A 23,920-nucleotide genomic window follows, 5' to 3' on the forward strand; every position below is an offset into this window, starting at 1 on the left:
ACAGAAGAGATGTTGCGAGTTTGTCTCTGATGTATCGTTATTTTCATGGAAAGTGTTCAACTGAGCTTCAATCTATGGTCCCCCCTCGCCAAACTTTCACAAGAAACACTCGTCTAGCTGTAAACACTATCAATAATTTCCCCCACTCTTTATCTGTGCCTAAACCTAAACGTAGATTCCATGAACAAAGCTTCTTTCTTAGAACTGCACGCCTGTGGAATTGTCTTCCGTTTTCCTGCTTTCCGGCTGACTACAATATGGTTTTGTTCAAGTCTAAAGTAAATAAGTTCTTGATGAGCCGTTCCATATAAGTTATTAAATTTACCAAATTTTCATTACTAATTATTACTATATTGACCAACTTCTACTGTACACTCTTTAACCCTTATCCTTGAGTGGCCTCTGGGCCTTGATAATGTGGTGATGCCTTTGTAAAAAAAAAAAAAAAAAAAAAAAAAAAAATATACATGGTCACATAGTTGCTGCATCAGATTATGTATTTTAGTGAGAAAACATTTTTAAATTTTATCGTTTTTTTTTAGCTGCCGGAAAATATATCTTGCTTTTTATTTTGTTTTATTTATCGCCGAGGAGAAAGAGAGTGGGAAAGAGAGAGGATGAGAGAATCGAATAAAAGGTTTAACAGGTTTTAACCTCCCCTACACTTTTTAAGGAGTCAGTCAGTTGATAAAATCACACACTCCTTCTTGGTCCTAGGACGCTTATCGCCAAAAATAGACAAAGTAAAAAGAAAAAAACAGAAGCAAGCAGAATGCGAATGAAAAAAGAAAAAGGAGAACAAGGGAGGGAGAGGAAAAAAAAAAAGAAATACATTTTTTTTTAGAGACTTCTCGGCAAGAGGCCATGATGACCGGATGGCGAAACTTTGTTCGGGGAAGTCAACCAAAAATAAAGCTACACTTTAGTGGGTACAGAATTGCACTGATGAAAAGCTAACCTGAGCAAACTTGTTTACAACGGACAAAGGATAGTAATGAAATAATCTGAAACAAAAACATGAAAACTTGCGAGTCATCATTTAAATTAATCTCGGTAAGAATTGTGATATCTGAAAAACTTTAGTCAAAAGACATTTCAATGGTGAATTCGAGAAGTGGAATTTGCCAATGCGAGGATAAGGGCAACAATATGCCCCAGAGTCGTGGATGTGTGTTTTTGAACAAGGTGAAGCCAGAATAAAGATGAGCGACTAGAATAACAAAATCTGTCGAAGGACCCCCCCCCCAAATAAAAGAATAAAAGAAAGAAAAAAAAAAAACGAATTGTAAGTTCTCTCTTTTTTCCTTGTGCATTGGATTGATGTCTTTTTTTTTTTTTTTTTTGCCTTTTTTTGTTGTTCATGGATATATTTTCCGTTCAGCATTTTTAGACATTAGCGTAAGACCCTGCCCCTCCATCTTCATGACTTGTTTTTTTTTTTGTTTAATCTCACCTTCCTTTTTTTTTCCCCCTCTCCCCGATCCTCCCATAGTTTATTTTTGTAATAAAATTGATTTAAACTTTAATACTTGTATTTGCGTTTCATTGCTTTCATGTGCTGTTCATCCGTTTCATATTCTCCAGGTTTTGAAAGTCTCTTCCCATCCCTTCTTGCTCGGCAAAATATATTGAACCCAGAGGACCTTTTTTTTTCTTTTTTTTTTTTGTTACGTGAGCGCTTTATGTAGTCCCATGTGGGGCATGATCGTAACAATATTTATATGTTGAACTGCGTTAATTTGACAAGATTTTATATGCATATATCATTACTTCAGTTGATAGCAAATACTGCTAGAGAGCTAAATGTTTTGGTTTCAATTCTAGCTAATGGCATCCAAGTCATTTTTTTTTAAACTTGAAATCACTACTATATATTGGGTACAATATAATAACCAATAGAGAATTGGCCTCATAATAATAAATACAAAATCTACATAAATTAAAATCGGGCAACATTAGGCAGCCTGCTAAAATATATTTTCAATTGATTTCAGCAAAACAAAAATTGTTAAAGATAATAAAAACATGTCTGCGGAATTGATAATCCAAAAATAATTTTCTGATTTTGATTTCACAGACATGATTCAAACAGCATAAAATTCAGAGTTAATCACCTGATATGTCCGAGGTGTGAAAGTATGAATTGGGAGATCTTCAGTCCGCAAGCAGCGAGGCAGCTTCTTGACTGAGTCGTAAGCAGCTTTCACCATCTATAAAAATAAATAAACAAACATGGTGTAAAAATGACAAGAAAAAAGAAATCACAGAATAAAAACAAACTAATAATTGCAATTACTATTATACATCAGCCAGAGGTGGTGTAGTAAGGAGTTAATACAACCAGAAAAAAAAAAAAAAAAATAGATGCTGCCTGGATGAAGAGATGTGTGAAAAAAAACCCAAAAAGTTTAAGCGAATGGTAAAATAATTCAGTTTTTGTTTTAAAAGGAAAAAAATCCCATTACGTAAGCTTCAAAATGAGAAAAAATAAAAAAAAAAGGAATAAGCAGGCAGGCTCAAACCTGTAACGCAAAAGAGGAAAAGAAGGTGAAAAACAGCAAACTGCTTATTTCCCCACGACTACCATGACATACAACTTCGCTGCCGTTCAAATTAAGGTTAGTCATTGCAAGCGCATATGATGACTTTGCAAAAATCTTGGTGAAAAAAATGACCCCTCCTTGTACAAAACTGGCCAGTTGAGGGTGAAGGAATGAATGTTTTTGGCCAAAATTTCGATATTTGTCGTCAAAGATATCAAGCTTCAAAACGATACCGATCTGGTCAAGATCCGTCACGTGTGTCCCAAGTTTTTGCGAGACATACAAAAACACACACATTTTACCTTTTATATATAGACTAGCAAGGGGTACCCGGCGTTGCCCGAGTGTTTGGAGGTGTGTGTGGAAATTCCGGGGATGGGGGGGTTTAAAAAAAAAAAAAAAGTATGTGGATCGAACCCAAACCGTTGAGGCAAAGTTGTAGATTAAAGTGTGAAAAAAAAAAGTGCAACGTTAACCAGTGCCCCACTGCGAGGTGCTAACGGAAACACGTTTGAATTTATTTAATTACTTGGATTTGGCAGGTGCCCGTTTTAATGAGTTAATGAGGTCAAGTTTGACTGCGGGATAGTATTTCATTTACTGCGGAAGGCTTTTTTTTTATTTTTATTCTCCCAAGATGTTATAGGAAAAAGACTAACCCACATGCGGCGAGCGAAAAATGTTGAATATTTATCTTCCCGAAATCGAGCAAATTAAATAGACAGGCGAGCTTCGTTGTTAACTGTGAGATATTACGATTTATATGTGATATAAAAAGTTTTAAAAAGTTGTGAACCGACCGATCGCGTCTCTGAAAAAACCCTTTTGTAGAAAAAGCGAACACACATATATACATACATCTTCACTTTTATATATATAGATACTAGCGGAGGGTACCCGGCGTTGCCCAGGTGTTTAGAGGTGTGTGTGCTTGGGCGGGAGGGGGGATAATCAAAACATAAGAATAAGCGAAGTAAATATTTTATCTATATATATAAAAGCGAAAATGTATGTATGTATGTATGTATGTGTGTGTGTGTGTGTGTTTGTGTGTCTGCTAAAAACTTTCGACAGACACGACGAAAATTCCCAAACTCAGTATTATATCGAAGCCCCATCCTTCGCTCAAAAAATATCGAAAAATTGGCCAAAAATGTTCATTTTTCACCCCGAAATTGACAATTTTCGACAGGGGGGGGGGGGGTCAACAAAAACGGTCTTGTCGTAACGTCGAGCGGTTCTACGCATGTGCTAGATGACTTCATGACCTGATTTACTTTAAATAGTTGAAAAACTGAACAAATTTCATGTACGTCGCGTTAGGTCAGTCGATTAGTGCGTTGGTTCATTATCTAAGCATTTTGGGTTTGAATCGTGGTGTGAGATGTCTTTTTTTTTTTTTTCGATTTTTTAAATTTAAATATTGAACCAGTGTTATTTAAGCCATTTTTTTTCACGTAACGTTCGTTTTTCTGTTTTTTTTTTCTTACTTCGCTTATTCACCCCCGACCACACACCCAAAAACACCCAGGTACCCACCGATTTTTTAAATTTTAATATCGAAACAGGCTTATTTAAGCCATTTTTCACATGTTCGTTTTTCTGTTTTCATCGTTCGTTTGCCTTATGTAAGTTTTTTTTTCGCTTGATTAAAACGTTTTTTTTTTTTACTTCGCTTATAACAAACAAATCTGGTCATTGACGTCGTCGTCGTAATGCTCGACGACTTCCGAGCGCGCACCTATCTTTCACTAACTCATTCTGGCTGGCCAATTTTATTTTCAAACTTCGCCTCAGGGCTTCGGGTTTGATCCTACCCTCCCCGGTTTCTATTTTATTTAACACCACACACACCTCCAAACACTCGGGCAACGCCGGATACCCCCGCTAGTATAAAATAAATGTTAAAACTTAAAAAAAAAATCGAAAAAACAAAACAATCTAACGTAAGGCAAACGAACGATGTTAAATGTAAAAATCGGAAAACAAAAAAGAAAACGCGAATGTGATGGAAAAATAAAACAGAAAAACGAACATTAAAACTTCTTTAAAAAAATGTGAAAAATAAAAACCAAAAAAAAAAAAAAAAACTAGCTTAAATAACCCTGTTTCAATATTAAAATTTAAAAAATCGAAAAAAAAGACACCTCACACCACGATTCGAACCCAAAACTTTTAGATAATGAGGCCGTGTTCTAAGCAACTGAGCTAAGACGAAGTCGACGAAATTGGATTGTTTTTTTAAAATTTAAACTAAATCATGTTCCGACATCATTTGCACATGCGTAGAAGTGAAGTTGTAATGAGAGTACGGTTTTTGTTGACTCCTCCCTGTAGAAAACTGATGAAGAAATTAATGTTTTTGGCCAATTTTTCGATATTTGTCAGGCGAAGGTTGGAACTTTAAAATGATACCAATCTTGTGAAAATCTGTGACCCGTGTCGAAAGTTTTTGCGAGACATACAAACACACATACATACAAACATACACACATTTTCGCTTTTATATATATAGACTAGCCTGGGTGTTTGGAGGTGTGTGTGGTTTTGGGTAAATCAAAACTCATGGGGGGGGGGAATAAAAAAAAAAGTTTTGGTAGGCGAGTCTGAGGATCGAACCCGAACCCGAACCCTGGAGGCAAAGTTGGAAATTAAAGTTTAAAAAAAAAAGTGCGACATTAACCACTGGGCCACCGTGACATACTAACAGAAACACGTTTTAATTTATTTAATTACTTAGAATTGACAGGTGCACATTTTAATGATTAATGAGGTCAACTTCGACTGCGGGGTAGTATTTTATTTAATGCGGGAACGCTTTTTTTATTTTTATTTTCCCAAGATGTTTAGGGGGGGGGGGCAGCTCCCCTTGTCCAAATTGAATAGCAATTGTTTGATATATGGAAAATATTTCCACATTGATCAAAGCTGATTGCTTTCAGACATTCCTGGCGATCACGACCGGAAAAATACCGCCATAATTAGTGTCGCTTTTATGATACGAAAAAGCCTTATCTACATGCGGCGAGTGAAAAATGTTGAATATTTATCTTCCCGAAGTCGAGCAAATTAAATAGACAGGCGACCTCGGTTGTTAACTTGAAAACTATATGTGATATAAACTTGTTAACTATATGTGATATAAAAAGTTTTAAGAAGCTGTGAGCCGACCTACCGCTTCTCATAAAAAAGCCTTTATTGAACATATACACATTTTCGCTTATATATATATATATAGACTAGCGGGGGGGTACCCGGGGTTGCCTGGGTGTTTGGAGGTGTGTGTGTGTTGGGGGGGGGGGGTTAGATCAAAAATACCCTGTTTAAAAAAAAAAAAAAAACATAGGCCGGGTGTTTGGAGGTGTAAAAGAAAAAAAAGTTTTAGTAGAAAGGTAGGCTTGAACCCCGAACCTTTGACACGGAGGTGGAAAGGAAATGGAAAAAAAAAACCCCTGCGACCTAACCATCTCGACGACGGGAATAGATGAATTGATAAGTGTGTTAAATTGACGTTTATAAAGCGAAATTAACAGGTGCGAGAACGTTAAGTCGCGTGATGTTTGACCTAGTTTTGGGCTGGAAGCCAGTTTCTGTTTTCCCTGTTACGCGGCGATCAAAAAATATCTCGAAAATAGCTTGTAAAAGTCGGGTAAATTAAAGATAGCTGTGACCTGATTTCCTTAGTTGTAGATATTATTATTTAGACAGCATATAAAAAGTTTTAAGAAGGAGCGAGCCAACCAAGAATCATGGCGAAAAAAGCCTTTTGTAGACATACACAAAAAGTGAACACACATACATACATACACACATTTTCGCTTTTATATATATATAGACTAGCGGGGGGTACCCGGCGTTGCCCGGGTATTTGTAGGTGTGTGTGTTTCGTGGTGGTAAATCAGAACAAAAAGGAAACTTAACGATAGCAATTTAAAAAAAAATAAAAAAAGAGTGAGGTTGGTGGCATATGGGTTCGAACCAGGATTGACGCCTACAGACTGAGCCTGAACACCTGTGCTACAGCGACAATGGCAATGTAAGAGCGATTAAAGTGAGTCAAGTCAAAGAGTTTTGATTGACAGGGGGCCGCTTAATGAGGTCATTGTGGGAGCGTTACGATGATGGGGCAGTTTTTTAGCATTTGTTTGCTTTGTTTCACTGCGGGGCCATTTTTTCATTTATTGCGAGGCAGTTTGGGCTTCTCCAAGATGATGGGAGGGGGGAAACCAGCTCCCCATTGAAAGGGGATTGTCTGATATAAAGAGAAAATCCGCATTCCCGGTGATCGCGCTGGGAACGATTCGACAATTTCGCTTTTATTATATGAAAAAGGCAAATCTACAGATTCATTTATAGTTAATATATAGATATAAGGAGCGTGCAATAAGTAATGCCCCTGACCCACTTCCAGTTGTCTGATTTAGCTGAAATTTTGCATGTGCAATGATTTATATCTCTACAGGTTATGTGGCAAATTACAGCTCTGAACTAATCATGGTTTCTGTTTTACAGGTGTTTGAACGGAGTCAGGTGTAAAATGGAGCATGTTGAATGTCAAGCAGTGATCCGGTTTTTGTATTTGAAAGGACGCATACCACAGGAGACTTTTGATGAAATGAAAGAAACTTATGGTGATAATGCCCCATCATATGACCTTATAAAACGCTGACATCGTGAATTCAAACATGGCCGGAAGTCTGTGGAAACAGCTCCCAGACCTGGTCGCCCCCCCTCCCCTTTTGTCATTGATGAGATCTGTCCGTCAAGTTGAGGCTGCTATTTTGGAAGATCGGCGCATTACTATTCGCCAAATAGTCCAAGATGTCAAGATTAGCACAGGGTGTGTGGAAACTATCATTCATGACCATTTGCATATGCATAAAGTGTCTGCCAGATGGATTCTCAGGTTGCTCACACCATTCCAGAAGCGAGAACGTGTCGAGTGCTCGATGATGAATTTGGAGATGTGCCAAGAAGATGAGTCAACGTTTTTTAAAAGACTGATTACACAGGATGAAACCTAGGTCCATCACTATGATCCAGAGACCAAAGCCCAGTCAATGCAGTGGAAGCACTTGGACTCACCACCTCCAAAGAAGGCAAGGGTGCAGCCCTCCGCTGGCAAGGTCATGCTCACAGTCTTCTGGGACCAGGACAGAGTAGTGATGACAAATTTCCTGGCAAAGGGTACCACAATTACAGGAGCCTATCATGCTTCACTTTTGAGGAAATTAAAGGAAGCTATCAAAATCAAGATGCAGGGCAAGATCAGCAAAGGTACCCTCCTCCTGCAGGACAATGCTCCGGTCCACAACTCGTATGTCGCCAGATCAGAAGCACAGGCGTGTGGTTATGAAATCCTCCCCCATTCTCCCTACTCTCCTCAACTTGCACCCTCTGACTTTCATCTCTTCCTCGTCATGAAATTGTTTTTGAAAGGAAAGCGTTTCCCAGATGATACAGCCTTGATTTCTGAAGTCACATCGTGGTTGGAGGACCAACCTGGGGTGTTCTACAAAAACGGTCTCCAGAGCTTCATCAAACAATGGGAGAAATGCATAACTCTGGGTGGTTCCTATGTAGAGAAAGAACTGTACCAAGTTTTGTTGCTCTACTTCTATGGGAAGTGGGTCAGGGTCATTACTTATTGCACACCCCTCGTATTATGATTTTGACGTGATATAAAAAGTTTAAAGAATGAGCGACGGCCTCGAGAAGTTGCCAGAAAAAATCCTTTTGCGGACATACAGAAAAATGCACACACACACACACTAACACACACACATTTTCGCTTTTATATATAGATAGATTTTTTTTGAGAAATCACCTGATTTCTAGAGCAGAACTGTTGAAAATGCAAATTCAAACATTAAATTTATATATTTTGGGACAAATCACATTATAAATTACTTTATTCTAGCCGAAGCTGTTCATTGCATCTTGTATGGAAATGCCTAGCCATCGTGGTGCAAGGTAATGAGGTGCTCTTTTTTGTGCTGTTTTGGACCAAACTTGGAGTAAGGGAGATAACATGTTTGTTTTTTTTTTGAGTCAAAATATTGTTTTTCTTATAGTTAACTTAAAGGGCCCCCTTACTGTTGGGTAATAATAAGCTTCAATCAGAACTCCTCCCACATTCTGTTCAAGGAAAAAGAGTCAACTATGTTCTGGAAATAATCTTGGTCATGCATTATTAGAAAACTAAAAAGTCAAATTACATGGAGGCTGACAGCTGGTGGTGATGGCCGCCGATGACCAGCAGGTGTGTGTGAAATCGGGAAGTAAATTGCTATGGGTGACGTTTGTTCTTTTTTGTCATCACAAAAGGAAAACATTTTTGTTAAAAGATAATTTCCTGAAAAGAATTCATGACTAATGCCTAATGTGATTGGTTATATTCCCTGTTTTTTTTTCTTTTTACAAGGGGGGTCACCCCTTATTAAAGCCTGAAAGTCACTTGAGGATAAAGGTTAATGAGTGTATGGTGGCCACAAAGACTACATGATAGCCATTGTTAGCCGTAAAAATTGGATAGAATTTGATTATTTAAGGGTACAACTCAATAAGAACTTGTTTACATTGGACTTGAAGACAATTATATTATAGTCAGTATATTGTATATTTTTTCAATACTGTCCTTTTCTTGACATTTGTGAATTTTGGAGATGAGGATTGGTTATTCATACTATTTGGATTCATCAGACTACTGTTCTCATCTTGAGTGTGATTTTCACAATGTCGCCCACACTGAGGATTGAACCTTTAAGTTCTCAAGGACCTGTGGCACAGTGGTTAGATTACTTGGAAAAACCAATTGGAAAAAATGATATTCTCCTGAAGATTCAATCCTCAGTGTGGGCGATTGAAAAATACAATTGTGAATTACTTAGGACCTGAAAAGAATTCATGACTAATGTGATCGGTTATTCCATTTTTTTTCTTTTCTTTTTACAAGGAACTTACCAAGGAAAAGAGGGTGAAAAAAAAAAAAAAAGCGTAACATCTTAGCTGATGTGTCCATCGTGAAACCGCAAGTCATGAGTGTTCAATTAAGGGTAGTCAATCCAATGGAGATGATGACTTGCGAAAATGTCGACAAAAAAAGTGACCCTCTCAATGTAGAAAACTGCTTAGTTCAGGGTGAAGGAATTAATGTTTTTGGCCAATTTTTCTGATATTTGTCGTCTGAGAGACCGAGCTTTAAAACGATACTGATTTTGTCATGTTCTGACATGTCTGTCGAAAGTTCTTGCGAGACACACACACACACACACACACACACACACTAACATTTTTTGTTCCCTGCAGAACATGAATGAGTTTTGCAATGGGATAGTGTTACAATATTAATGTTTGGTACATTTTAGGTTAGGAAACCAGTCAGGAAGTGGGGGAGATAGAAAGAGAAAGGAGAAATGGGAAGAAGGAAAAGGAGGGGAAAAGATGGGTTGTTGTTTTTTGAGAACATAATTAAGTTTTTCAAAAGGAAGTAGAAAAAGAAAAAGCATTAATGCTAGATGCATTCTGTCTCAGGAAGTCAATATCTTCAGACAGCCTGATCTGGTAGCACCAAGACTTTCACTTGTGATGTTGGCTACCATCACGTGGTCCCCACCCCCCATAAGTATCTGATGTCTTTCTAGAAATAATTCCGACTACAAAAATATCAGGGAAACCAATGCCAACAATAGAATCTTCATATTCATACAATATGATGATTTTTCACACACACGGATGGTAATTGGGGATTAATTTGATGTCACTAAGGTAAAAAAAAAAATTCTGACTTTTTCCTTTTTAAAATGAATTATTCCAAAATCAGATTGTCGCTCAGTTTAAATAAATAAATACATTGACAAAAATGACGTTTTATCGATTTGAAGAATATTTAGCTGCCACTTTTATGATAAGACAGAAATATATTTGTTTTAGAAATAATTAATTTGCTATAAAAGTTTAAAATAAAAAAAGAGACAGGTTTATTATTCAGCTGACAATAACAATTATTTTCCCAAAAAGAATCATTTTTTTCTTAATAGAAACAGACATTTATTATTTAAGATCACTAATTATTTATTATGATGATGATGATGATGACAGACTTATATAGAAAACAAGCCGAGCATGTGGGCTCCCCCTCCACAAGTGAAAAATTTACTTTTACAGTGACTAATGTTTGTGCAAAATTTTTTAAAAATCCAAGACGTGTTTATTGAGAAAAGTTTGAACAAACGAATGGATGAATAATTTGGGGGCAACGTTACCCTTATAATGCCGCCCCATATGGTGGGATTGGGGATGCAACTAGAGTTATGCTGGAAAATCCATTCTGGCAAAAATTTACTTTCGCCATGAAATGTTTGCGCAAAATTTTTAAAAATTCAAGGCATGCAAACAAACAAATAGGAGCGAATTACTAGGTCTAATCCCTTCTTTGTCGAGGGACCAAAAATATTATTAACTGCAAATTATACAGATCAATGTAGAGCGCACCACAGAATTACATATTTAATGAAGATTTAACTTTCTAAAATAGAGAACCGGCTTTTTCTCATATTCCTTCTGTAATACGACTTGTGGCTTTAGTTCAATACTCAATCTTGTGTGGTCCGTGCTGTAGCAGCCATATTATTTTCGATAGATAACAAATAAAATGCCAATAATGTCAATATTATACACTGAACATCAACTGGTAGAAACATTGAACCAAGAAACATCTATATAAATACCTTCTCACAATTTTTTTTTTTACAAGGTAGTCACCACTTATCAAGGCCCGGAAGCCACTGGGGGATAAGGGTTATTGCGTGTACAGTAATCAATGGAATAATATCATAGTAATCATTAGTAATGGAGATTTGATAAAGTGTCTTACTTAAGGGGGCAGTTTATCAGGAATTTGTTTATGTTGGACTTGAAGACATCCAAGTTGTAGTCAGGTGGGAAACAGGCAAGCGGAACAGAGTTCCACAGGCGTGCACTTCTAAGAAAGAAGCTTGTGACATCCTCCTATGAAATTCATTATGTTACACGTTTACTTACCTTGAATTCAGTATTAAGAATATTCAGCTCAAAAATGTTAATATTAACAAAGTTCTTTTCTTGGTGGCAGCTTCACGGCCAGTCATCTGCAGGTTGAAAAATAAGAAAAATCATTATTTTAATCTCCATAAAAAAAGAGAGAGATAAAAAAATTTTCTATGAAAAAAAAAAGAAAAAAAAAAAATAGGTAAAAAAAAGAAAAAAGAAACCGAAAAAGAAATCTTAAATCATATAAACACTCGTAGTGGAAACAATTTTCTGTGATTTAATCAAAGAAAGAATTACAGTATGAATCTGAAAATGTTTTTATATTTTCTGTCTACATTGTAATAATGCTATAACAATGTTGGATGCTTCAACCTAAGGGAGTGGGGGAGAACGGTGTCGCCAATTATTGTCGTTGGTGACCCCATCCTCTATTTATTAGATAGGAGATTGAAGTTATTTGTTGCATGGCCTCCTATGACACAAAATATGCTGATATACAATAAAAACCAAAGTAAATTTATTTACAGCAGATACAAAATAAATGATAGCAAGAGTTCAGTGAGAGATTATAAGTAACATTACTTGTGTTTATAGTCTTTGATGAGAGGTTGACAGCGAGGTCAGGGGCGGACTGGCATTCGCCAGACCGGAGAAAGTTTATCGTCACATCTGCACTCTTTGAGGTCCAATGAAGAAAAAGGATAAAAGATACAAACCGGAAGTGAAAGTCCAATATCGCCCCCTTGTGGCCATAAATGATATTGCCAGAGTTAAAGGGTGATAATCGTGTTTGCCTTAAGGTCATCCGTTTGTGTGTTTACTTGTGTGGATGACTCGATTCCCATACCCTCTCATAACTGAATTAGAGTAAGGTAGGAGGTGAAGTCAGAGCCAGAAGAGCGGAGGTGATTTCCACTCCCTGTCTCACTTGCTCTCTAACATTCCAGTAGAGACAGATGTGTTTTCTGACAGCCGATGACTAAAACACTGGAAACATTTTCACCCCCCCCCCTGCGGTACTTTAAACTGACCCTGGTTCACTCATTTTGTTTTTCCATAATAAACAATGTGAACCATAAGAACAAGCATCGTTGTTTCTTTACAGATCAACAAGTGAATTGACTACTAGGCCATCCTCATCAAAAGCTAAATCAAAGATTGTATTTGGTCTTCCTTTTACCTATGCAAGAGTAGGACTTTCGAAACAAATGCTTTTACATTATAAACAACAAAAGAGGTTGCCGATTTTTTTAGAATAATGTTGGCTAATTTTTATCGCAAACTAGTAAACAAGATAGAGTTGGAGCTTTGTACCTATTATTGTTAAATTGGAAACGGGATGAAATACACTGTTGATATAAAAATTGGAGAAAAAAAAGAGTTACAAAATCAAGCTTTTCTTTGTTGTTGTTGAAGATATTTTCATTAGATGTAAGAAAACTTTTTTCTTTTTTTTTGTTTCTTGGGAGGTTACCACTTATCAAGGCTTGCAAGTCACTCTAGGATAAGGGTTAAGTGTTGGGTAGATGGTGAGACAAATTATGGTGGAACTTGGGTAGGACTTTAATTTTGCACGTTTCCATGAAACACTACAAATTAAAAAAACAAAACAAAGAAAGAACAGAATTTAACTACAAGACAAAATTTGAGTGAAAACAGTACTTTTTAGGAATAAGCATCCAAGAAAATTTCAGTATTGATGTCATCAATTCTCAGTTTCACTAAACACTTCTGAGTCTGACAAACGTTAAACTTCACCAAACCAATGAACACAATATGAACCAAACTCTAATTTTTCTAACTTAACTCTAAACTAAGTTTTAGTTCAAGAAGTCAATTTAATTTGGTTTGTTATTCTGTACAAGCCTCAGAAATTAAGTTAGCTTTTTTCGTTCGCAGTAAAAAACTGAACATATCATGAGTGCTAAGCACTCAAAACAGAATTAAGGTAAAATTTTAAACCTAAAATTTGATCTCAGTTGATACTACCTTCAATACCAATAGTTTCTTGCTTCGAACTGCTCAACTTTGGAATTCCCTCCCTGTTTCCTACTATACTGATATGCAAAAGTTTAAATATAATACAAACAGATATCTGTCTGATCAATTCCCCTATATAGTGCCCTTGCAGCCATGGTTCTACATAGTAAACCCTTATGTGCAAATGGCGATTTTGATTTGGTGGATTTCTACTAGTGTTGGGATGATTAATTGGAATCGGGAATTGCTAAAATCGGAATATTTGAGAGTATCGGAATTGGAAAAATTTGTACCGATTTTCCAATGCCAAAACGATTCTTTTGTCTTTTTAATTTGATTTTATTTAAAGCAAAATCTTCCATTGCTGGTAATAATGATAAAAAAATAAATATTTATTGATTTAAAACCACCTGTGAAGATAAAAGCGATAGATCTTCCCCCACAAGTATATTTTTACGTTTAGGAAAATATCTGCACATTTAACATGTGTGTTCTTATGGTAATCAGAGAAAAAATACAACTCTATAGTTAAATATTTAGAGATTTATGATGGATCGGAATCAGTAACTGTATTAGAATCGGGAAAAATATTGGAATTGTTCCATCACTAATTTCTACCATTATTTTTTATTCATTTTCGAGTGATTCTTCAGACTCCAAACATGGCAGTCTCATATATGACATCGTTGTTCTGGTTTTATCTTGACAACTTTTTTGGTTTGTTGTCTATAGTAAAACATACCCAATGACAAAAAATGAAAAAATGGTCAAAAAACAAATATATAATAAATAAATGTTATCAAAGGCAAGATAAGTTACTTTTCTATCTAACTGGATATGTTTTTGGAGTTTTAACTTATTTTAAAGCGTTTATTAAGTGTGAAATACAGATAGTGCCAAGCGCTTAAGTTCAAACAACAAAGATGTCAAACATGAGGCTACTACCTTTGAAGTCTCAAGAATTGCTTAACAAAACTCGAAAATAAAAAATAATAGAAATCCAAATTGTTTGAGGTGAAGAAAAGTAAAAAAAAATTAATAAAATAGATAAATAAATGAAATAAAACTTGCAGCAATTTGGAATTTTACCTCATTGGTCTAAGGGAGGTAACTATGTTACTAAAGTAGTTGAAAAAAAATCATTTTTCTTACAATTACTCAAATGTTTTAAGAAAAATAAAATCACATTCTACGTTTTTGTCATTAATGTTATATAAAACTTTGTTACATTAAATAAAGTAGTTGAAAAAAAAAATTTTTTTTCTTACAATTCTTAGGTAAAATAGAATTATTTCCCTTAGAACAAGGGTTAAGATTCTGAATTGCTAACCTTGTACATAATTAAATGGAAAGGTTCTGGCAGCCAATTACTCACTTTCCAGCAAAGTTCCCACCATTCTTGATGACGTCATCATCGAAGAAGTCAAGCAATTCAACTAACATAGCTAAACTATAAGACAGGATAAGATGAGATTACAATCCGTATTGATCATGCTTGCACAGTCTTCTGCTGTCTCCAAAGTATAATTGGTTCCTGATGAGCCATTAAATTCAACAAAATTGAAACTATACCAAATGCTGACACTTACAAGACTGCCGTATGGTTGCGAGACCTGGCTCATAAGCACAAAGAATATCTTTACGTACTCAAGGTTTTCAATATGTACTGCCTTATTGCATCCGTATCTCAGACCAAATCCAAAACCGCACCATCCATGTAACATGCAACACAACCAGAATTACAAAGACTCTTCTTAAAAGAAGAAGCCTTTGCTGGTTTGGTCGCATTCTTTGACATTCTATGGAAGAATTTATTTGCAAGTTATAGTTTTTTTTTTTGTTTTTTTTTTGTTTTTTTTAATTCAATTTTCACCCCAAACAAGGCACAGTGCCACTTTGAAGCAGGGGGCTACTATTAGGGAATTAATTAGCGGGGTCATTATGAAGGGAGAAGAGTAGAAAGATGTTTGTTAACATTACACTTGAACTTCTGCATATCATTGCAGTTGGGAAAGCAGAATTCCGGAAGGGAGTTCCAAAGACCCGCAGTTCTGGGGAAGAAACTATTGGAGTAAAAGGCTTTCTTGCACCTAGGGATCTCTACTGTAAAGGGATGAGACTTAGTAGCTTGTCGGGTTTGTCGGGAGTAGTTACGTCGGGGAGGTACAAGTGTTTGCAGTTCGTCAGAGCATTCACCATTAAAGTATTTGTAGAACAGGCAGAGGGATGCAACATCTCGTCGTTAGTAGCCCCAATTGCACCTGTCAGTTGAAAGAAATGCAAAGGCGGTAAAGTGAAGGCTTGGATAGAAACAGTGAAGGCAGACATGAAGCTGGTGGCTGATCTCTGTGTTTTGTTTTTGGTGTTTGACACTGGAATGAAGAATGGCTGGAGTATATCAAGGACTCAGTTGCCAATTGGCAGAGATGGACCACCTTGACGTGGACTCCTTCCACTTGGAGTTAATGCTGTTACAGTTAGGACCATAGATACAAACAAAAGTTGAATAGCCAATGTGAGAAACATGTTTTGAAGGAATAGTGGAAGGGTGCAGAAGAGAAACCAATGACAAGATAGTATGGTAATGTATGTGCCTGTACTTTCAAATTAATCAGTTAAATAATGTATAGGGTGAAACGATAAAATTGTCGCCCTACAAAAAAAAAAAAGACATGATTCCATTTCCATTTGATGAAAACTGGTTTTCTTCTTTTGTTGCAAACCAACTACTAGTTGGCCAGTTATGTACAAATCCCAAGAGCCTTCTATCATGTCTGAAAGTGACACAATGTTCAACGAGCGAGATCGGAGACGCACCACTGTACAACTCATGCTTTCTACCGATCCAAGTTATAACAACAGGACCATTGACAGCACCCTCAAAATGAAAATCTGGATTGTTCAACACTTGAGGGCATAGCTCAACGCATCAGACGACCTACGGTTATGGTCTTTGGTGTGGTTTCACGATGTGCTGAAGAATGTGGTGATCCCCTGGTGCAATCAGGTGGCTGCTGGCAGATCCTGGGTGTGGCAGCAGAACTCAGTGCCAGCCCACAAGTCCAAAAAGACCCAGGCTAAGCTTCAGAAGGAGTTCTATGACTTTGTACCCTTCTCTTCCCCCAAACTAAACCCACTGGATGGACTACATCATTTGGTTATATGTTGAGAACATCACCAACATAAATTGGAAATGGTACATGATTCATCATATTCCACAGGATAAAGAGAAAATGTTTGAGGATGAATTGATTTGATTTATACTATGAAACGGATTATTATTTACTCACTAAGAGTTCTCACAAGCCATAACACGTGATCACTCAATGGCAATAACCTGTGATGTTCCGTAGAGTCTGAGTGACAAAAAGTCTCTTCAGATTTCCAATGCTTTCCACCTCTTTCGATAACCACTGCAAATGACTTTCCATTATCGCAACAACTGCTTACCATTTATTTTGCATTGGCAATGACCATTGGTATTATCTGGAGTTTGGGTGGCAAAACACCTCGCCAAGGTTTCAGTGGCAGTTTGGTTAGTGATCTCCCTCCTTGGTTCTTCCATTCTCCTTGACCCTTTGTGACTCTTTAGAGTAGCGCAAGCCAATGCCACCAATTGGGAGGTGGGGGCATAGTTAACTTACAATTTACGATTTCAGTTTTCTTGATTCCCTGGTCGTTATTATTATTATTATCTGGTCTGATGAGGGAGAAACATGCGATTCAAAGTTGGTTTTACATGGTGGCATGTGTTGGACGGCTTAAAGAAATTGGCTTCCAAACTAACCTATCTGTGGGCAAAGCTTTATCCCATTTCCTCTAAAATCCATTTTTATTATATCCAACTATGTTTTCCTAGACCTTTTCCGGTGAGCTGTAATACAGAGAGAGAGAGAGAGAGGAGGAGGAGAAAGAGACAGAGAGAGAGACAGAAGGAGAGAGAGAGAAAGAGAAGGGAAGAGAGAGAAAAAGAGACAGAGAAGGAGAGAGAGAAAGAGAAGGGAAGAGAGAGAAAGAGAAGGGGAGAGAGAGAAAGAGAAGGGGAGAGAGAGAAAGAGACAGAGGAGAGAGAGAAAGAGACAGAGGAGGAGAGAGAGAAAGAGACAGAGGAGGAGAGAGAGAAAGAGACAGAGGAGGAGAGAGAGAAAGAGACAGAGGAGGAGAGAGAGAAAGAGAGACAGAGGAGGAGAGAGAGAAAGAGAGACAGAGGAGGAGAGAGAGAAAGAGAGACAGAGAAGGAGAGAGAGAAAGAGAGACAGAGAAGGAGAGAGAGAAAGAGAGACAGAGAAGGAGAGAGAGAAAGAGAGACAGAGAAGGAGAGAGAGAGAGAAAGAGAGAGAGAGAGACAGACAGACAGACAGACAGACAGACAGAATATAAACTATTAAAAACAAAAGTATTATTATAACAGAAAAAAGTTACACGACGGAGAAAAAAAAATGAATATTGAAACTAACGCCATTAGATTTGTTTGTTTTTTTTTTGTGATAGTAACCAAGCTCAAAATCCAAACTAACGATAAATTTTACCCTTTGCCCTCACACTGTAAATGGAAAATTAAACATGTTTGTTTTTTTTTAATTTTTACTTTTCTTTTTGTCGTGTGATTACACGTCAACGCCTTGGAAATACCTGGACAAAAATCATTTTAAAATAAAATAGTTTAGACTTTAAAATGGGGGGAGGGGGGACTTTTACTCATATAAACATAACGTAAAATGATCACCCAGTTCTTGCCCACATAAGACAGCACGTATAACCATTTTTTTTTTTTTAAATTTCGAAAATTGTCATTATTGTATTTGATTATCTTTACGATTACAGTTTCTACTTCACTTCCGGTTGCCTCTTCCCTAGAATATTTTTTCTAAATAATAAACTTTATTATTAAATAAAGTTATTTAGGAAAGGCCGTTCAAAACATGGAGTGTGTGTGGGTTGGGGGGGGTCCTTTACCTATTCTGTACTTTCACCTAACAATTTAATGCGCAAAAGGTATCATGAAAAAAAAAATCAGTCGAAAACGAGAAGAAGACGGAAGTGTTGTTGGAACAGTAATCGTAAAGATAATCCCATATTTTTACCACGCAAATACTGGCAGTCATGGTGACTGAGCTTTTATAATAAGTACCCGCATTATTTATTGATGACACATAAAAATGTTAACAGAAAATTCGTTATTTTCGACGCAAAATGTATTTTTTTATCAAGCAGGATCCTTTAAAAATGTTTTTATTATTAACCACAACACTAAGTCATAATAATAATACGAAAAAAAAAATAGTTACTCGTTCTGTCGTATGCTATGTGATCGATTAAAAACTGGATGACCATTTTATGAATGAACCCCATTCTAAAATTTAAAATATTTTCTTTCGAGAGTGCAATTTGCACGAAAATAAAATACAATCTCATTTTTAATATTCAGATCGTGTGGTCAAAGGTTTAGCAAATAAAGAATTAAAAACAAAATTTCTCGATAGAAAATTAAATTTTTCAATGAGTGACAAACTTAAAAATCATTTTGGGGTCGGTAAACCATTCTATAGAAGCAGAACAGTTTAAAAATGAAAGTGATATCAACAATCAAAATAGTAGCACGAAGAGGAAGAATTTAAGGAAAACAAAGCCAACTCGAAATCCGCAAGACTGAATCGTTTACTTCATAAAGTAAATCTGTTTAAAAACGGGAAAACATCTCTAACAATTAAGTCACAAGTTATAAAAATAATAAAAATATGCATTATTGTACATTGGCATCTGTAGTGTTGTTGCCCCCCCCCCCCCAATTTTTTTTTTCGGTGCTTTGCTCTGCTTCTAACCGTGTTACTTTTAAAAATAGTATTTTCAAGCTAAATTCAAGTTTTACGATATCTTTTTATAAAATTGTTAGGTGAAAGTACAGAATAATTAAAATCACCCCCCTCCCCATGTTAAGAATGGCTTTCTAAATAACATTATTTCAGCACGATAACATAAGTATATAAGTACCATTTTTTTGGGGGGGGGGAGTGATAACGTATGAGCATCCTCAGCATCATCCAAAATCTCGTAGATACGGAAAAATATTGAAAAATTTTTTTTTAGAATTTAGAGTAGGAGGGAGATCATTTTCGCATATAAATTTAACTTAAAATGCGGATCATTCTAGCGTTTTTGAGCAGATAACCATTATTTTTCCAATTTTTTTTTTTGCTATGGGAGATAAATTTCTGTTTTTTCGGGGGGGGGGTCTACTTTACCTCTGATTACATGTGGTTTTATGACCTTGTCAGTTGTTGAACTCAGGGTTAGTTAGGACTTGGGGTATTTATGTAGAATACGGACCGTGCTGAAATAATACCGTTATTATTTAGAAATTCATTTTTAACAATGAGAGGAGGGCGTTTCGTAACTATTTAGTACTTTCACCTAACAATCTAAACAAAATATACCCTAAAATTGGATTTAACTTGAAAATTCTATCTAAAAACAAAAACAAAAAAAGCAAGGTTCGTATTATTCTGTATAAATACCTAGTAAAAAATATTGGTTAATGGTTAACAGCCCTAAAAAGTTAGAACGGCTCGAAAATGGATCATTTTATGCTAAATTTATATACGAAATTGATCCCCCATTTTAAATACCAACATTTTTTTTTTACTTGGGAGTCAATCAAGGCCCGAAGGCCACTCGAGGATAAGGAGTAATGAATGCAAGATGGTAGTAATCATTAATGGTGTAAATTGGGTAGAAATTGATTATTGATGGAGACGGCTCAACAAGAACTTGTTTACATTGGATTTGAAGGCTACCAACATGTTGTATTCAACCGGGAAGCAGACCAGCGCCCAGCAGAACAGTATTCCACAGGCGAGCAGTTCTGGGAAAGAAGCTTTGTTCATGGAATCTGCGCTTAGATTATGCACAAATAGAGAGTGGGGGGGGGATCGTACAGAGTGGTTGTGACTAGTCAAGTCTTTTTTTGTAAAAGTTTGGCAAGGGTGGGACCATATATTGGAGTTCAGTCGAGCACTTACCATAAAAATTATGATAGAATAGAGACAGGCTCGCAACGTTTTTTTCTGTAGGAAACAAGTTGCAGAAAAAAGAACAGGGCATATCAGAATTTTTTGTGAAAATAGCGAATAATTCCACCCCATCTTTCCAAGCTTATAACTCCTCGAAAAATGCAATTCAAGCCCTAATTTTTTTTTTCAATTAAAGGAGCAAGGACCAAGATTTCATTAAAAAAAAAAAAAAAAAAAAAAAAAAACGTGTTTTTTTTTTAAAAAGGTTTTAAACTTCGGACTTTACAGGTAAAATTCGACGAGAACACGATGTCCGTTTTTTTTTAAATTTGAATATATTATGTATTGACCTTTTCTCTTCAATTTGTGAGTAAATAATTATGTACTTATCCGAGTCGAAATTAATTATTATTAGACATTTACAAAATTGGAGGCGTGAATTATTCGACCCCCTGTCTTTCCAAGCTTATAACTCCTCGAAAAATGTAATTCAAGCCCTAATTTTTTTTTCAATTAAAGGAGCAAGGACCAAGGTTCCATTAAAAAAAAAAAAAAGAAAAAAGAAAAAACAAATAACGTGGTTTAAAAAAAGGTTTTAAACTTCAAACTTTACAGGTAAAATTCTACAAGAACACGATGTCCGTTTTTTTTTAAATTTGAATATATTATGTATTGACCTTTTCTCTTCAATTTGTGAGTAAATAATTATGTACTTATCCGGGACTAAATTAAGTATTTTCTTTGTAATAGACACTGGGGGGGGGGGGAACCGTGAATAAAAAAAAAAAAACGTTTGTCTAAAATATTATATTCGGTTTATTGGAAAGAACATAAAATTTCACATTGACCCTGAAAATATCGTAAAAATAGAATCAATAGAAAAATTTTGATAGATTTTTAAAATTTAAAAATTTAAAAATATTGAGTTTAAAAATTTAAAAATATTGAGTTCGGAAAATTCATTACTGTTTAAAAAAAAAATAAAAATATTTTTATTACTTTTAAAACAACTGTAATAGTTTATTTTGGAAGTATAATCCATAAAGAAAATAAATAACCCACTTTTAACAGAGAAATTACGAGATTTTTATATTGTATTCGCAGTTTCGTGTTAGGGGTGTCAAAAATTCCTACAAAAATTCTGATACTGCTAGGGCATCTACTAGGTTTTGAAGCCCATTTTGAACACAATCAAGGCCGGATAGGGCGCGTCTGTTGAAAAAAAAATTATATTGTACGTACCCGTTATGAATTAAATTCTCATAAAAACATTTCACTTAATTTGATCAAGTTTTTTATTTTTACAGAGGAAAATCAAATTTTAATGAGATCAATCTTGTCGCAGCCATCTTGCTTATTTCGCAGACGAGGAGGGGGCGCCTTTAAATGAAAACGGTATTAACAAAGGACAAAATGAAAAAGGGATTAAAAAGGACGGAGAAACTTTGTAAAATAAGTGAGAAAAAAAAAAAAAAACTAAAATATTTATGTACTTTTTCTGCGCAGCCGCAGGTTTCAAAATAATTTTGTCAAATTTTGACAAACTTTAAGCGGTGATAGAGCGTCCCCTTCTCGTCTACGAAATAGGTAAGATGGAGAGATGTGATTGATCTTATCAAAATTTGATTTTCCTCTGTAAAAATAAAAAAATATATACTTTATCAAATTAAGTGAAATCGATTTTATGAGAATTTAATTCGATAACGGGTAATATGTAATATAGATATATTTTTTTTTTCAATATTATTCATTTTTTACCAATATGCAATATAGATATATATATATATATATTTTTCAATATTATTCATTTTTTACCATTCACACTCATAAGTCTATATTTATTACTAGCAGTTCAGCCCGGCTTTGCTCGAGCCTCATGTACTGTTCATAACTTTATGTGCATATGTATATAAATGTTAAAAAGTTTCACTCGTGTCCAGGTAACCTACATTTAAAATTTCAAGTGTTTAGACCCAAAATTAGCTGAAAAGTATGCTAGAGATCGCAAAGGTCAAATCTTTTGAACTTTGACCCATTGGTAGCCAAATTTTCTGCCAAAAACCGATTAAAAAGCTTGCCCTATCTCTCAATACTCTTTATGTAAAATTTCAAATGTTTAGACCAAAAATTGGCTGAGTAATTTGGTAGAGACCGCAGAGGTCAATTTTTTTTTTAAACTTTGACCCCAATTTTGACCCCTTAAGATTTATTGTTTTGGGCTCAAATCAAATTAAAAAGTTAGATCCATGCCCAAGTAACCTACATTTAAAATTTAAAGTGTTTAGACGAAGTTTGGTAGAGTTTTCAAAGGTCGAATCGTTGAATATTGACCCCTTGACAGCAAAATTTTTGGCCGAAACCTGATTAAAATGATTTTCCCAAATCTCAATACCCCTTATGTCAAATCTCGAGTCTGTAGACTGAAAATTGAAAGAGTAGTTTGGTAGGGAAATGTACACAGACAGACAGACAATTTCACTTTTATGGATATATAGATATTTGGTAAATGCTTATTGGTCCCCCAATTTATTGGTTGGTTGTTTTTGTTTTACGGCATATCAACCCTTTTCGGGTTATTTAATGCCGAATCCAAAGATTTTGAAGTAAAACTTTTTTTAATAGAATATATTTGTTGTTTTCATGTCGGTTTCTATTTAACCCATAGTTGGGACCCTAACAGGTACTACCACTCCAGGTCAGAGTGGACCTGGGAGCAATGGTAATTAAAGGGTGGCTCCACACTCCCCAAAGCCCACAAGCTGGGGCCTCACCACTGGATATAGTTTAAGGTCATATCCAGGACCCCCATTGAGGGACTTTTACCCTTTGCAGGGGGGCAGTCGGCATATTCTAATGCCCCACCGACAGGGCCCCAATTTATTGGAGAGGGACCTATCTTTTCAGCGGCGTTCGTCCGTTATTCCGGACGATTGCCAGATAACCGTCTATTAGTTTTTCCTGAATTTTTGCCACAAATTGTATTTCATTAAATAGATGTGCACAGTAAAAAAAAAAATTTTGTGAAAATTCCCGTTGCGCCCCCAGGGACTCAAAAGAGGTAAAAAAAAAAAAAAAATGCCCCAAAATGGCCAAAAATTACACATTTTACCCCATAACTTTTGATCCATTAATTAGATTTTTCTGAAACATAGCGAAAATATGGAACCCACTGTTTTTAATATGGGTGACCCTGGCAAAATTCTGGTTCGCGTCCTCGGGACTTTTAGTGCTAAAAACGCCCCTTTTTGTGGTTCTTTTTCATATTTCTCAACAAAAACTTGATATGTCTGACTATATAGTGGTTTTTCATGGTGGTCAACTCAAATATACATGTGTTAAGGCCTGAAACTGCATCGT

At 35.8% G+C, this 23,920-nt stretch overlaps 1 protein-coding gene across 1 annotated transcript in view; it reads right to left on the reverse strand.

Annotated features, from left to right (window-relative positions):
- The window catches only part of LOC145260492 (endoribonuclease Dicer-like), a 112,753-nt gene that overhangs the window by 84,584 nt on the left and 4,249 nt on the right, over positions 1-23,920 (reverse strand). Inside the window, exons 2-3 of the mRNA XM_080118603.1 lie at positions 11,586-11,671; positions 2,115-2,210 (exon numbers count right to left, since the gene is read on the reverse strand). Of these exons, the coding sequence (XP_079974729.1) occupies positions 2,115-2,210 (96 nt within the window). The 5' untranslated portion in view covers positions 11,586-11,671. The remainder of the gene's footprint in view (positions 1-2,114; positions 2,211-11,585; positions 11,672-23,920) is intronic.

This window comes from Euprymna scolopes, chromosome 36, assembly GCF_053919585.1.
Source record: "Euprymna scolopes isolate OS-2025 chromosome 36, ASM5391958v1, whole genome shotgun sequence".
In the NCBI taxonomy this organism is placed as follows: Eukaryota; Metazoa; Mollusca; class Cephalopoda; order Sepiida; family Sepiolidae; genus Euprymna; species Euprymna scolopes.